The 15,427-nt window shown below is 50.8% G+C and overlaps 4 protein-coding genes across 4 annotated transcripts; 2 read left to right on the plus strand and 2 right to left on the minus strand.

The window, feature by feature from the left end:
• Window positions 1–208: 208 nt before the first annotated feature.
• Window positions 209–1,257, plus strand: LOC107503981 (histone H3.1). The gene has a single exon (XM_016132900.2). The coding sequence runs from the start codon at window positions 249–251 to the stop codon at window positions 657–659; it is 411 nt and encodes a 136-aa protein (XP_015988386.1). The 5' UTR covers window positions 209–248; the 3' UTR covers window positions 660–1,257.
• Window positions 1,258–1,338: 81 nt separating this feature from the next.
• On the minus strand, window positions 1,339–2,435 carry LOC107503370 (histone H1.4). Its single transcript, XM_016131575.2, has one exon. It carries the CDS (start codon window positions 2,380–2,382, stop codon window positions 1,738–1,740), a length of 645 nt encoding a protein of 214 aa, XP_015987061.2. The 5' UTR covers window positions 2,383–2,435; the 3' UTR covers window positions 1,339–1,737.
• Window positions 2,436–6,528: 4,093 nt separating this feature from the next.
• LOC107504531 (histone H4) lies at window positions 6,529–6,942 on the plus strand. The gene has a single exon (XM_016133801.2). The coding sequence runs from the start codon at window positions 6,573–6,575 to the stop codon at window positions 6,882–6,884; it is 312 nt and encodes a 103-aa protein (XP_015989287.1). The 5' UTR covers window positions 6,529–6,572; the 3' UTR covers window positions 6,885–6,942.
• Window positions 6,943–9,480: 2,538 nt separating this feature from the next.
• On the minus strand, window positions 9,481–10,284 carry LOC107504467 (histone H2B type 1-C/E/F/G/I). Its single transcript, XM_016133681.2, has one exon. The coding sequence runs from the start codon at window positions 10,233–10,235 to the stop codon at window positions 9,855–9,857; it is 381 nt and encodes a 126-aa protein (XP_015989167.1). The 5' UTR covers window positions 10,236–10,284; the 3' UTR covers window positions 9,481–9,854.
• Window positions 10,285–15,427: the final 5,143 nt, after the last annotated feature.

Below are 15,427 nucleotides of genomic sequence, written 5' to 3' on the forward strand. Positions count from 1 at the left end.
TAAATTATGCCGAGAAACGGCCCGAAGCCGGTAGGGGCGAGAGCGGGTTGAACCAGCAGCGGCTGGCGGGGCGGGTGGGAGGAAGAAGCCGATTTCCGGCTGCAGGCCCGGGGATCACGTGGCCGGGAAGCGCCCCGCGAGCCGTGGGGGACAGACGCCGGGGCCAATGGGAGCGGGGCTGGCGCTATATATACGGCCGGAGGGGCGGCCTCCCGGCCCCATCGGCCCGGCGCTCTCGGGAGGTCGCGATGGCTCGGACCAAGCAGACGGCGCGCAAGTCCACGGGCGGGAAGGCCCCGCGCAAGCAGCTGGCCACCAAGGCGGCCCGCAAGAGCGCGCCGGCCACGGGCGGCGTCAAGAAGCCGCACCGCTACCGGCCCGGCACGGTGGCGCTGCGCGAGATCCGCCGCTACCAGAAGTCCACGGAGCTGCTGATCCGCAAGCTGCCCTTCCAGCGCCTGGTGCGCGAGATCGCGCAGGACTTCAAGACCGACCTGCGCTTCCAGAGCTCGGCCGTCATGGCGCTGCAGGAGGCGTGCGAGGCGTACCTGGTGGGGCTGTTCGAGGACACCAACCTGTGCGCCATCCACGCCAAGCGCGTCACCATCATGCCCAAGGACATCCAGCTGGCGCGCCGCATCCGCGGCGAGCGGGCGTAGGCTTCCCCGCTCACAGCTTGAAACCCAAAGGCTCTTTTCAGAGCCACCTACAGCGTCATTGGGAAGAGCTGTGTGCAGAGGCCTGTCATCTACCCCAGACCAGCGTCAGGGCGGAGGCGCAGTGGCCCTGTGGTTGCCCGGCGCCCTCCACCCTCCACCGCGCGCCCCCTAAGCCCAGCCCCATCCCTCCCTGGGGGCAGCGGGTGCATGGCCCCTTCCCCAGAGGCACTGCTTTATCGTCACCAGTCGGGCTTTATGGCCAGTCTCATCCCCGCGGTGTTCCCTGTGCTGTCCGTGGTCCAGCTTGGGCACACCACGCCCCCGGTCGCCGCACCGTCTGTCCTTCCAGCCGTTCATTAAACTGCGGAATGTGCTGCAGCGAATTCTTAGCTACAGAAGCCAGAAGTCAGGTGCAGAAACACCAGGGACAGGTCAGGACAGGTCCGTCAGTGATTCTGAACCTTGAAGCAAACTTGCCAGTGACGGTAGCAGCAGCACTATGATTTGTATGTGACAACCTTAATAGTCCTCTGGCTCTCAGTCCTCAGAAAGCACTTAATGCAACTTTACAAAAGTACCAAAAAAAAAAAAAAAAAAAGACGCGGCTGGAGGCAAAAATTACAAAGAGAAACAAATCTAAACTTGGGGTGGGGTAGCGGAAGAAAAATGATTCCTGTACTGGGAAGTTCTTAACAGCTTTATTTGTCATGGCCTGAAAAAGGCAACAATTTAGCACTTTCACTGACAAGTGAACACAAACTCAGTCACAAAAAGGAAGGCTATTGATACTTGTAACAACCTGGCTGGGTCTTAAGGGCATAATTAGCAGTGAGGAAAGCTCCTGAAACAGGGAGCATCAACCTTAGACCAAACCCAGAATCTTTTAGCTCCTAATAACTTTTCTGGGAAAGATTGGGGTGTATCTGTTTCCCCCAGAGCCCTCTACTCACCAGATGGAGGAAAATATTAACGCTCTCGGCTGGTTCTCCCGACTCCACTGTGCAAAAGCAGAAGCTCTTTTCGAGATAAAATGGGTGGCTCTGAAAAGAGCCTTTGTGTTCTCGGGTCCCCTTCATTCTTACTTCTTTTTGGGGGCAGTCTTCTTGGGTTTGGGCGACTTGGCCTTGGCCGCCTTGGGCTTCGGGGCTTTGGCCTTGGCCGGACTTTTGGCCGCTTTCTTGGGCTTGGCGGCCTTCGCCTTCTTTGGACTCTTGGCCACCTTCTTGGCCACGGCGGCCGCCGCCGGCTTCTTCGCCTTCTTCGGGGTCTTCTTGGCGCTCTTCTTGGGGGTGGCCGAGCCCGCCGCCTTCTTGGGCTTCTTGGCCGCGCCGGCCGCCTTCTTGGGCTTGGCCGCGCCCGCCTTCTTGGCCTTGGGCTTGGCCTCGCCGGGGGCCGCCTTCTTGTTGAGCTTGAAGGAGCCCGAGGCGCCGGTGCCCTTGGTCTGCACCAGGGTGCCCTTGCTCACCAGGCTCTTGAGGCCCAGCTTGATGCGGCTGTTGTTCTTCTCCACGTCGTAGCCGGCGGCCGCCAGCGCCTTCTTGAGCGCGGCCAGCGACACGCCGCTGCGCTCCTTGGAGGCGGCCACGGCCTTGGTGATGAGCTCGGACACCGGGGGCCCGGACGCCTTGCGCTTGGCGGCCCCGGTGGCCTTGCGGGCCTTCTTCTTCACGGGCGCCTTCTCCGCAGGAGGCGCGGGCGGCGCGGCAGGTGCGGTTTCGGACATGATTGCGGGTTCGGATGCCTGACAGTAAAAAAAAAAAGTAAGTCTGCGAGGTAAGCGGCGGGGCCCGGAGCCTGTCTATATAAACACACAGCCACGCTGCGCGCTGATTGGCTCCCAGCTGGCTCTTCCGCCCGACAGCCGCGGAGTCTCTGCCTTGTCTGCAGTTGTGTTTGTTACAATTAAGGAAAGCCCCAAAATTAAATTTTCCTGTGGATCAATGACACCAATTCCAATCTATAATGTACCGGGACAGCTCCAGCTTTGAGATATTCATAGCTTTTTCCTCCAGGTCCTGTCACTTCGACCTCAGCTTTTCTCAAAATCCCCCGACATCATGTGAGAGTCACAGGTCAGAGAGACAACTTGCTGATTTTCATTTAAAATATGAATTCTTCCCTGTGTGTCTTCAACAGCTCACTGTCTGTCAATGTTCTAGACCTTCCAGGCTCCTCGGCCAGCTCAGCGGCTGCTTGGTTCTTATTCAGATTTACCCAGAAAATCTGTTTTAGGAGAGGACAAATAGCACAGACTCGCTCCGGATTTTTCTAACACAACGATAGTCAAGGATACCGGGATTAACTGCAATTTCTGATAAGAAAAGTGATTATTTAGTCTGAAAAAGCTTTAGCACAGATTTGTGAGTATTTGGAGGATTGTTTATTTTGGGGCCTATAACGGTGCATTTTTTTAGGGAAATGGGAAATGCAATAAGCAGTGAACTTGGCTTGGTGGCCTGTGTTGCAACAGCTGATGGCAAAGAAGGTCCAAGAAAAGGCATAGAAAGTGGGACCCTCTTAGGGGTTAAAAGCATTCTTTTTCTTACACTGCTTTAGTAGGGGACATCTGTTTTCTAAATGTTCAAGAGCTTTTTTGCATGGAGGTCTGTCATGTTTGGGGAAGATAAACTGGCAAAAATTTAAGTAACATCGTTAAAGAATATAATCAGACACAGCACACACAAGGGCACTTTCGAATTCCTTCACGGGAGCAAGACCTGACGACAAGCATATTCTATATTTACTGCATTTCTTATCTAAGCAAGGATATAGATTTACAGGAAATAGTGGATGCTTTATGTTCAGTAAGAAATAAATGTGTAGTAGAGTTGTAAGGTCGCGTAAAGGGTCTCTCCGTCTGGGCTGTTCTTACTAGATGCTGTTCTTGGTAAATGTTAAAATGTAGCACAGTATTTTGCAAATGCAGCTGCAACTGAATGAGCCTGACCACCAAGTGGGTAAGTTTATCCAACTGCCCAGAAGAAACCAACATGAATTAATTAACCACACAGTGTGTATAAGCGATGGCTAAGCCTCCCTTCCGCGAGACAGAGCTTCGGATGCCTACTCCCTGCCTCCTGTATTTGCTGCAAGTAAATAAAACTTGACTAGAACTCCCCTAGCCATGAACCCCTTGAGTTGGGTATCAAATTGATTTGATTTTCTTCTTCGCTCCTCAAACTTTATGTTTGACTTTAACCTATTTCATTCTTTGGCAGCATGCACATGTGTGTGTTTCATCAGGACCAGGAAAGACAGGATTCTAGGACCGGACAGAGCAAAGTGCAAGAAGTGAGGGTTTCATACTCCTTGGTCCCATCAAAATAGACAAATGAGTAATTACTTCATGCATGACATCCATCTTAGACATGAAAAAACGGTAGTAAGGGTTAATATCAATTAAAAGCACAATTTAAATGGTGACGGGAGATGAGGAATCAGCTAGATGTAAATCATTTGTACTCGAGAGGTGTATTCCCTTGTTTGGAGCGCAGGTATTCCTGATCTTCTAAAGGGTTTTCCGCAGCACCGACAAAGGAAGGACCGTCTCTTAGTCGTCCATATGTAGGACATCCCCAAGGCACCGCCCCATTCACCCTCAGGAGTTTGTGAGTTACCTTTATGTAGATAATTCTGAAGTCTCTCCCTTCAGGTCTCTCCTTTTGCCAAAATGTCATACTTGCATTTCCGGGTGCTTGCTAGAGATCTGCCTCTACATCTCCCTACTGTCCAGCCTCTCAACACAACCAACCGCACCTAAGTAGGTACATATCAAAGATAACATTCTAGTTGATATCCTTGTAAGTCCTCTTAACACCAACACCATTCTTTTATTACCTGGCATGAAAGATTTTTAATTCTTCTATTTCCTTCATCAGCAAATCCAGATCATCACCAAGTTTGGTAAATTCTCCCCAAAGTCATCTCTTCTCTTCTATTTCCCCCCTTACGGCTGTAATTCTGGCTTCTGCCCTTCTTTCCTGGACTGGCTATTCTCATGGGCCTTTCTAACCTCGTGGTCTCTCCGTTACACATCCTCCTTGTTGCTTGCAACAACATTTTCCTCAGGGGAGCTTCAAATTCCCGTAGCTGTCTTCATGTCGCTTCCTAATTTAAGAAGAAACAGCAGCATCTCAAGCCTTTCTGTGCTGGCACTTCATTCTGGCAGCATGGTTTAGGAGAATGAGCATTGAATTCGCAAAAACGCTGATGTGCATTGCAGTCTGGTTTGTCAACTCGCGAGCTGCATGATCTCGGTCACGTCACCTATCCTGTTAGAGTCCCTTTCCTGCCCCCCCTTCCCGGCTCATCACCCTATTGTAAAGTCAGCAAGCTGGTGTAATGACATACTTTGATTCCCCATCCCGTATGGGTGACGTCGCTCCCTCTTCGGAACTGCTGCATTGGTTTCTTTACCGGCGATCAAGGTCTGCTTCATGTCGCCTGCATACGTGCCCACTTTCAAATCTTCCTAGTAGACTTTAAGCCAGTCTTTAGCAACACATTAAATAAGAAGGTCACCCATGTGGCTGAGAATCGGCACAGTTCAGATGGAGCCGTATATTTAAACACTGTCCTGACAGTGACAGTGTACGTTGCCTGTGTTTGTACGTGGGAAACGCTAGGGTTCAGTTGCGGGGTGGTAAGAATACAGATGTGCAGGTCAGCGGATGCTCTGAATCCCATCTGTGCATCCCAGGTTTCAGATCTTTAGAGTCGTCCCCCTGTGAACCCACAAAACAGCCATGGCGACCACGGCCCTTCTCGCACAGTGTGGCAGAAAAGCCAAATCCCCGAATGTCAGCTGGATCTCCTCCAGGGAATGGATGATGAATTAAATATGTAAGTTCTTACTTTGAGGAGTCCTCAAAAGAAGTAGGGGCATCAGGAACAAGCATCCTTGAAATGAGCCAGCCTGGCATACGGATAATTGAGAGCTGAACTCAATTATAGCCCAACAAACCCTGGAAGAGTTTTCATTTCCTCCCAAGAGATTCAGGTGGAAAAACCTGCTTCGGGAGGGAATCTTACCATAATCATCTTGGTGTATTCATGTCACCACGTATGAATCAAGGCAAGGCAGGAAGGTCCATACCCAGATCTGATCACTAGATTTCTCTCCATCCCCGTGTTTCCGAGTCACCAGCACTGGCGTGTTTGCCCCCTTCCCTACCTGTGAATTGCTTTGAAATCCCAGGCCCTTCCTCCCTTTCTGCTTTGTCCAAAATGACATATATACCTCGTTTCCCTTGTCTTTACAATTTTCCGGTGTATGTGAATCCCCATGTGCGTGTATTAAAATTTGATTTTCTCTTATTAATCTGTTGTCATGAATTTGATCAGCCCAGCTAGAATTGTTTTTACAGCCAGATGGAGGGTTTTAGCAAATTAAGATATTCCCGTAGGCTCATCACATGAACAGTGCCACTGAGAGAGGACTTGAGAGCAGCCACAATCACAGTGCGACATAATAGTTAATGCTGAGTGGCTGCTTATTCACAAATGTGATTTGAACAATTGGCAGATCATCTCTTATCTGTCCTGCATGGGACGACGTGTATTAACTAAGTATTTTATATTTTGGGAAATCTAAAGGACGTGTGTCGGGCTTCTTCGTGGAATGTGTATGTATTTTTGCCCCAGTTAGAGGTGCAAGTACTGCATGCAAACATCACACACGTATGCAGGGAGGGAGTATTCATCAAACCCCGCCCCCGGATCCACGGTCCATTCGGACGCATCACGGGGTCTCCGGAGCTCTGAGCAAGGAACCAACAAGAGAAGGGCGGAAACTGAGTTGGTTTCCGCCTTTGCTCTTCTTGTTTACAATCAGGTCCGTCAGGATACTATAAAAACCGTGAGCTGAGCTAGTGAGAGGCACTGTGCTACAGGCTTAGCAGCTGGTGACTCGTAATGTCTGGTCGCGGCAAAGGCGGGAAGGGGCTCGGCAAGGGCGGCGCCAAGCGCCACCGCAAGGTGCTGCGCGACAACATCCAGGGCATCACCAAGCCCGCCATCCGGCGCCTGGCGCGGCGCGGTGGAGTCAAGCGCATCTCCGGGCTCATCTACGAGGAGACCCGCGGGGTGCTCAAGGTCTTCCTGGAGAACGTGATCCGGGACGCCGTCACCTACACGGAGCACGCCAAGCGCAAGACGGTCACGGCCATGGACGTGGTGTACGCGCTCAAGCGCCAGGGCCGCACCCTCTACGGCTTCGGGGGCTGAGTCCGAACCCCGACTCCCTTTCTGCAGCAAAACCAAAGGCCCTTTTCAGGGCCACCTATCCACTCACTGGAAAGAGTTAATCACTGCAGTTTCTATCCGGATGTGGGGGTATTACTGATTCTTACGTTCTGCAAATTAAGTTCGTATATTATGTTTTTCTTTTCCATACATTTCTACCTACTCGTGTCAGTTAACCCATAATGCAAGTTGGTCGCTATCGCTTAGCATCGTAGGCTCTTGGCAGTGCTGCCGTGGTACCGGCTTCTCTGGCAGAGGCCAGCGTGTTGCTAAGCTCCCGCTCCCGCTCCAGCTTCAAGCGCGCCCAACTCTTCTCCAGCGAGGAAGGTGTTAACCAAGCAGAGGGCAGGCCGTAGGCGGTGACGGCGGCAGTGAGTCCCTGCCTGAGCAGAGCGGGCAGAGCTGCCCCACAGGCCAGTCACATGTATCTGCTCCTGTGACAATAATTTATTGGTGAGTCTCTTTGTGACGGCAGCCTAAGTTTACCACAGAAAATGAGGTTTTGTTTTCTCTGTATTTAGAAGTAAGGGACTGTCTTTCCATGGGCCTGGGAGCGCTCAAGGGAAGCTGATGCCCAATGAGCTTTTCCTTCGTCTCTTCCATGCTGGACAGGGCACGGGAGAGACATATTAGACAAATGGGTGGACCATCCTTGTGTCTCAGGTGGCTTTAATCTAGGTATTTCACACAGGAACGTAGAGGTGTTGGGGCTCACTCACCTTCAGGGGCTCTGGTTAGCTTGTCCTTCACTAGAGGCGAGATATTCTCAAACGCGGTGCCAGGTGGGCAGCATCTGTCTCCTCCGAGAATGTTTTAGAAAGCCAGGTCCCCAGATTGCCCCCAGAGCCAAGGAGACAGGAACCGTGGGACGGGGGACCAGCCCCGCAGGCGAGCCAGTGCCATCCGGTGTGAGAGGCCCTGCTCTGTGCCCTCAGCTCGTGGCTCAGTGCTTGGTGCTGGAGTGGGAATGAACCCCATGGGCACCCCCTGTGTCTGCAGGGAAGGGCGCTGCCCCGGGCAGTGCAGGCGCCCGCCCAGCGGGCCCTCGCCCTCCTCGCCCTCTAATGCAGCCTCCTTGTCATCCCGGTTGCCTCGCCTCCCGGCCCGGTGCAGCAGGGAAGGCGGAGGCCTTGTCTAGCTCCTTGGACAGGGTCCGGATTCACTCCCACCAGCCCCCCGGGGCCCTGTCCCTCACACCGATCAGTCCGGGGGCGGGCGCACAGCCTGGCCTCTGGGAGGGCCTTCGGCAGGGGAGACCAGCATAGCATCCCCAAGGCCTCCACGCCGAAGTCAAATGGGAGTTGCTGATCAAGGAGCTGAGTGTGCGTGGCAGGTGGGTGTGGAGTCAGCATCTCAGGCTGGGAAAACTGCACAGGCCTGAAGGCTGGAGAGGTGGTTTCTCCAAAAACTGTGAGGAAAAAACAAAACCCTAAACCAAAGAACAACAGAGAAATAAAAAGAACAGCGGTGTCCTCGGAAGCCACTGCAGCGTCAGGCGAGGGCGGGACCAGGCCTGGCTCGCTGGGGCCGGAGCCCAGACCCCGACTTCTGCTCACTGACGGGCTCGGACTCGGGTCAGGCAGCACCACGCGGGCTTCCCCAAGTCTTGGGGACAGGAGCAGGAGTTGGGTTCACCATGGACAGAGGACTGTCGGGGCCATCCCGAATGGAAACCAAAGGATCAGAAAAGATGAGAGGCCCCCGTAATCTGGTGACCTGAAAGCCGACACTCGCTGTTTGTGTCGTGGTAAACGCGAACCTACCATTCCCGGGGAATGAAGGGGAGGCCAGCGAGACCGGCTGGGGCGGGGGTGGTAAGCCATGTTGGGTGCTCTTGGTATTTCCAGTTATGAGTGAGGTGCTGCTCAGCAAACCATTGTCACCCAGCTTCCAGGACGGGGCCTCCACCCCGCATGATACCAGAGAATGTAGGGAGCAGGAAGAGTTCTGTTACTCATTTTGGGGGTTTCATATTCTCAGAATCATGGGGCGGCAGACGTGGCTTCCAGACCTGTCCGGGAGCGGCCGGGGCCGCGTGTTTTCCTGCCCTGCGCGCGGCTCTGCCGGCCAGGGCTGCCCCGAGCCACCGACCGGCAGCGGAGGGGGTTCGGAGCCAGGACGAGGGACGACTCGGAGGGACAGAAAGTGACAGAGAAGGACGGACTGGAGGCTGCACGGCCAATCCTCGTATCCTGTGGCCACATCGGTGACAAAACTCAACACTGAGAATTCATTGTTTGTGAAACGAGTTAGGAGGCCGGGGAGGGAGCCGTGCGCTGCGCTGCGCCATTAGAGACCTCGGCACGCAGCGCGGCGTGAAGGAGCGGGCGGGAGTCGCAGCGGTCGCCGTCCCCTCCCCGCACGGGGCGCGGCCGCCGCCACGCGGGGTGCGCTGGCCCAACGGCCTGTCGCCGCGCAGCCGGGACTCCACGGCCCAGGCGACGGGCTGGGGACGGGCCCCGAAAGCTCCCCGATCCGCGGGCGACGTGGCGGGAGCGCGCTGCGTCACCAAGAGGAGCCTCAGCTTCTCGAGTGGGACTTTCAAATGTTGCCGTGGCCTCAGACGCTCGGGGTGGGGACGCTTTATATAAACACGGTCACCAGACGCTGGATGGCCGCTGCAGAGTGCACGAAACGCGGCCCCCGGCCCACAGCCCGTGCGATTTCTAACACGGGGACCAGGAACCGCCGCGGGCTTGGGGCGTCCGCCCGGGCTATGAGGTCACGTCCGCGCACAGCGCTGGGAACCCGGAAGGGGGCACGAGTACCAGGACCGCGGGCAGTGGGGCCGGCGCTCGGGACCCTGGAGGCGTTTTCCTCGGTGTCATCATTAATGCTTATTGAACGCCGATTGTAGGAAGGTACAGGCCGGTGCTCAGCTCTGGTGGTGACAGCGTGGGTGGCTCTGAAAAGAGCCTTTGGGGTCAGCGGCAAAGCCGCTCAGGAGCGCGTCTACTTGGAGCTGGTGTACTTGGTGACGGCCTTGGTGCCCTCGGACACGGCGTGCTTGGCCAGCTCCCCGGGCAGCAGCAGGCGCACGGCCGTCTGGATCTCCCGCGACGTGATGGTCGAGCGCTTGTTGTAGTGCGCCAGGCGCGACGCCTCGCCCGCGATGCGCTCGAAGATGTCGTTGACGAACGAGTTCATGATGCCCATGGCCTTGGACGAGATGCCCGTGTCGGGGTGCACCTGCTTCAGCACCTTGTACACGTACACCGAGTAGCTCTCCTTGCGGCTGCGCTTGCGCTTCTTGCCGTCCTTCTTCTGCGCCTTGGTCACCGCCTTCTTGGAGCCCTTCTTCGGGGCGGGCGCAGACTTGGCGGGCTCGGGCATGGTCGGGAGGCAGGAAACAAGGGATGGAAAAAAAAACAGCAATGAACCAGAATGAGCAGAACACGATCTGTCCTTTTTTATATAGAGCCTCGCATGCAAATAAGGCGATAAAATACAGTCCTGTTTCTGATTGGTAGATTTTTAGAGTAACGTCAAAAAATTAGCTCTGCCCAATCAGAACGCTGGCATCCGCAATTTGCATTTCCACTGGTCAGGATGAAGCTGAAATTTAAACCAATGACACCTATGGTTTTTCGCGTCCAAGGCTGTTTAGAGGAAGCGCGCCCTGGATTCGGTCCGCTCGGGGCGGAAGTTCCAGGGTGCGTTGTTGATGTCCAGCCCATTGCTGAGGACAGAAAATGCTTGTTTTACATGTGGGTGCTTTATATGTTTGTTTATTTAATCATGAACTGTACATGATTGAATATGTTCATATTTTTCCACTTTACAAACAAAAGGGAAAATATATAAAGTTATATATACCGAAAGCAGCAGAGGTTGGTGCGGGACCGTGATCGGAGTACCCGGGCCCTGGACGGCAGGGAGCTGAGGTCCTCGGGAAGCCAGGCGCAGTGGGGAAGGGGCGCACTCCTCCAGAACGCGGGCCTGCGCGGGCGAGCCGGGAACTTAGAAATCTTAGCGCTGACGATGTCGTGGCTTAGCAAGTAACTTCAGGGGGGGACAAAGAAGACAGCGACGACGGTCTAATCAACTGAAAAGATGAGGAAAACTTCATCGTTGTTGGCGCGTAGGCCAGCGGATGGCTGGGCGTGCCCTCTTGGGCTACGCCACCCCCACCCCCAAGCTGCTTGCTAGGTGGGTCCCGGTCGATCTGGGTGCACAGCGGGTTTGAGGAGCACTTCGCTCAGGGAGCTCTGGCCAGGAAGGGACCCTTTCCCCTCCAGGCTCTTCTCTCCGCCGTATGTTTTAGAAAACTCTCTCCCTTTTCTATTCCTTGTCTAGCATCTTTTGGTATTTGTTGCTTTATAGTAGTGTTACCAATGCCACCTTTTTATTCATTTAGTAGTTGAGAATTTTAACATACTCCCATTTGGGGAAGAGTTGAAAGCCACCAGCTGAGAACCAAACCTCTAGAGTTAAGTCCACATGCGATTGCTCTAGGTGTGACTCCCCGGCTCTCCTCACATCTCGTCGTCCCCATGGCATTTCTTTTTACAAATATATGTGATCATTTTGGGACTAAGGCACGTCGCTTGGAAACAGAAGACCTTTCTGGTCTGATTCATTTTTAATTCAGGACTAATATGAAGAATAAAATAACAGCATCCAGGCAGTAACACTAGGCCATTTGCCCCGCAAGCGTAACCACTGGGTTGACAGGGTTTAAACAAAGGGTGGACCTGTGAGTCATGAGTAGACTGTGAAGGAGCCTCGGGCCGAATGGGTCACTCCTGCCGAAAGCCCCTGACTCAAGCCGAGGCGAGCGCCTGATCCAGCTTTGCTTTCAACCTCTTCAAGAAACGTAATCTTCGTCAACCCGTCTGGAATTTTCTGGTGAGGCACCAGTACGTTGTCGCCTGGGCCCTATCCACCTGGGGGGGAGGGTGGGGTGCGAAAGGAGGGGCGACCTGCACGCCGAAAGCCTTCCCATTCTCTTGCCCCAGAGAAGACACCTCCAGGCCCAAGAATAATCCTTTCTGTCCTTTTGTTGATAGCTCCCTCACCCCGCCCTCGTTTCCATGGAAACTTTCCATTTCCTACAGCCCCTCAGAGGCCCTTCTAGTTGCCAAATGGTATGCTGTACACATCATGAATTGTTTCATTAAAGCCAATTGCATCTTCGGATTCACTCAGCTGAATTTTGTGCTTTCACCAGATGAACCCCGGAGTCTGTGTAACACTGAAGAGTGGAGAGGATTAACGCAGACTGGGCTGCTCATTTCACACCTACACGAACTTGGGGCAACGCGGCATCCAGGGCAGATGAAATGGTTCAAGGCCATGTTAAGTAAGAAACAGATCCAGACTTGGTGACAAGAGAATTTGTTTGAAACGATTACTCACAGGGCGTGAAAAAGACTATCGCAATGAGAGAAGGGTCATTATTGCATCACGTGCAAGCTTCTCACCGTCTGGGCAAAAGGGGTTTTCTTTATAGGGAAGAGTGAACAAGACCTAGAAAGAATCGATTATAGGACTGAGTGTGGCATGGAAAAGTGGCCTGATAGGATAGCAGTTTAAAACACGTTTTACCCCATGGTCTGGCAGGTCTCTGGGAGGAGTCCCTTAAGGAGGCTGAGGGTGGGTCAAAGCCCAGGGGCCTGGGGGCATGGAGAAAATGTAAAGATTGGTTGACAAGCACTTTGTTCTGATTTATCCTTGGGGACTAGAGTTCAGCTTATGGTTTATGAGGGAGGAGTTTGGAATTTGGAGAATCCGCATCTCACCTTGTCTAGGTAAAGAGAATTCATCTCTGAATCTTAATTAAGTCACAGGGGGCAGGCGGGGGTGGGGAGTCAATTCCTTGCAGTTACCTGTTTTCAGAATACAAATGGGGGTGGGGAGGTTCTTTAATTTTGCTGGTTTCTAGGATCACAAGTCTCAGATAAAGGTCAGTACTGTCAGTTACATTCAACGACATGTCACTTAAATCTAGCTGGGTCTGATGTTTAAAAAAATAAAAATGTGAAATATTAATCACATTTGGTTTAACTTTAATGTAATCTGAAATGAAATTACTGAAATATAACAATTATTCATAGAAATATATGTTGGGTACCATGGAAATTGCCGGTCCAGGCAGAGCTTCTGAATCCCAATCATGGTGGTGATGAAGAGCTGAAGGTGTTACCTGGACCACAGGTTGTTCACTTAAAAACAAAATTGACTAGTTTGCTTTTGAATTAGTAGATTTCCTTGATGGACTGTTCCTCATGAAACTTATCTCTTGACCCAAGAGTAGTGATTTCTTTTTTTTAGGTTTACATAAACTATAACTCCAAAATAATGGTAGTGCGGTCGCTGAAAAATGACTGCTAGAAATTTATTACTTGCAGGAAATTACTGCTTGGCTGTCGCCTGTAGGAACATAACATTCTAACAATAAGCTTTCTGCTTCTGTACCCTAGCTTGCACACCCGACCTGTGGGTCGACAGGTAGCGAATAAAAGAAAAATAGCCCTTTGTGTTCAGACAGAATGAAGAATGGGATTTTGGGCTTAAAAACCCTGTACCTCTACATTTTGGGGATGCTTAATTTGGGGTTTGCATACACCTGGCAGACCCAGCTGGCCGAATAAAGAGTGTGTTTCCTATAACTCACTGAGTTCTGGTGGTCCATGTGTCTTTCGGGGGCTGGCAGCTACAACAGTAGATATTAGCTTAAACGTAATAAGTTCTTAGTTATTTTGCTACAGGATTGTGGTTCTATGGAAGTTTTATAAAGCTTTCATTTGACTTTCTCAGAAAAGCATTATGTTAAAGTTCTGGAATATGTGCAGTATTTTTTCTTTTTATAATTTTTTTAAAGCAAAAGAAAGTAGTAAAAATGTGCATTAGAAAATGCTTCTCTTATTTGAATCTGAAAATAAATCATGCATGAGTTTAAAAAATAATAATAAAGAAAAAACAAGAATCAGGGCAAAATATGCCTGGGAAATGTTTACCAAGAGACGCCAAGTATAGATAGCATTAATGCCAAATTTTAAAGCTAAAAGTATTAGTAGGGCTAGAGAGGGACACTGTGAGGGCTTTTATTTCCAGTGTGGAAAGCAAGATACTATTCCAGAAAGCCTCCCCGAAGCGAAACACCCAGGGACTAGATAAGCGAGACAGGCAGCAACACCTCACTGCCCAGACGACGAAGAACCAAAGAAAACTCTGGAAGCGTCCGAGGACAATGAAAACCTAGGAGCCGAACCCAGCGGTGAACGCTACAGGGAGGGTCCCCTGGGGCAAGCTGCACTGTCTGAGTCCTCGGCTTTGTCCATGAACGTGGGTTTCCACTAAGCTGAGACAGCTAGCACAAAGCCAGGGCCCTTGGAGAAAGCGTAGGCGGGGGAAGGGGGGAGGGGAAGGATTCTTAAGAAGAAAACCTGTTTGTCTGGTCAGGGCTCTAAGGAGGAGGGTAGAGGAAAGTGGCCCCAAGGCTTTAACCACAGACCTACTTAGAGTACAGAGTAGCAGTGAAACCTTCTAGGAGTGACGCGGGTTCATAGCGCCACCTAGTGCCTTATGAAGGTAAAGACAACCTTCTTGAGGAAGGGAGTATCTTGACCCTAAGACAGATGTGAAGAGAAAGAAGTCACTAAAAGTGAGGGATTAAGAACGAGGAGAATGCTATGAATAACTTTTACCAAAAATTAAATTTAAAAAGGATAACTTTCAAGAAAAAAAATGAGCAATAAGCAAGTTGAATAAACTAGTTGATTGTCAAGAAATATAACAGGCAGTTAAGAAAAATCTCTTCTGTACCCTTTAACCCAAATAATATCAAGTTGGGTTTTATAGGTTTTAGTGAAATTTAAGGAATTGATAATCTCTGTTGAATAGATGTTTCAATAAAACAAAATAGCTCTCCTGTTGTTTTCTTTTGAAAGTGTATAACCTTATTATCTAAACTGGACAGGATGAGAGAAAGAGAGAGAGAGAGAGCGCGCAAGAGAAAGAAACAAAGGAAAAGACTAGAGAGAAAATTATAGTCCTGTCTTATGAGCGTTCATTGAAAATAAACACTTTAAGACACAAGTAAATGGAAACTATGAGGCCATATTATTTAATAAATAATAGTATATCATGTAGGGTTTGCTCCAAGAATAGAAAAAAAAAGGTTTAATAGCAGAAATCTTCCAATGAAAGATATTATTAGAGAAAAACAGCCCCTCAGAGGGGTGTCTTCTTCATAGATACTGGGAAAGTATTTATTAGAATATAACACTCTTTCATCACATACATTTTCAATGGCATAGAATGGGAAGGAGTAGCTACAGTGAGCATAACATTTAATGATCAATTTTAGAAGGATTCTCAAAAAGTCAAAACAAAGACAAAAGTTCTATTCAACAACACACCAAGGGCCCAGTCAATATTGTGAGACAAGGGCAAAAAGTAATAAGGATAATGATGGTTAAAAAAAAAAAGTTATTTTTAATCTTTGAAAACAACATGTCATTGTCAAAATCCATGAGATTCTATAAACAATTAGATGCAACAGAGTGCAAAAGGGTTAGTAG

Source organism: Rousettus aegyptiacus, unplaced genomic scaffold (assembly GCF_014176215.1).
Source record: "Rousettus aegyptiacus isolate mRouAeg1 unplaced genomic scaffold, mRouAeg1.p scaffold_m13_p_17, whole genome shotgun sequence".
NCBI classification, from domain to species: Eukaryota; Metazoa; Chordata; class Mammalia; order Chiroptera; family Pteropodidae; genus Rousettus; species Rousettus aegyptiacus.

Bases quoted from the DNA above. Each gene is read 5' to 3' on its own strand.
- LOC107503981 (XM_016132900.2), top strand. From the start codon at position 249: ATGGCTCGGACCAAGCAGACGGCGCGCAAGTCCACGGGCGGGAAGGCC.
- LOC107503370 (XM_016131575.2), bottom strand. From the start codon at position 2,382: ATGTCCGAAACCGCACCTGCCGCGCCGCCCGCGCCTCCTGCGGAGAAG.
- LOC107504531 (XM_016133801.2), top strand. From the start codon at position 6,573: ATGTCTGGTCGCGGCAAAGGCGGGAAGGGGCTCGGCAAGGGCGGCGCC.
- LOC107504467 (XM_016133681.2), bottom strand. From the start codon at position 10,235: ATGCCCGAGCCCGCCAAGTCTGCGCCCGCCCCGAAGAAGGGCTCCAAG.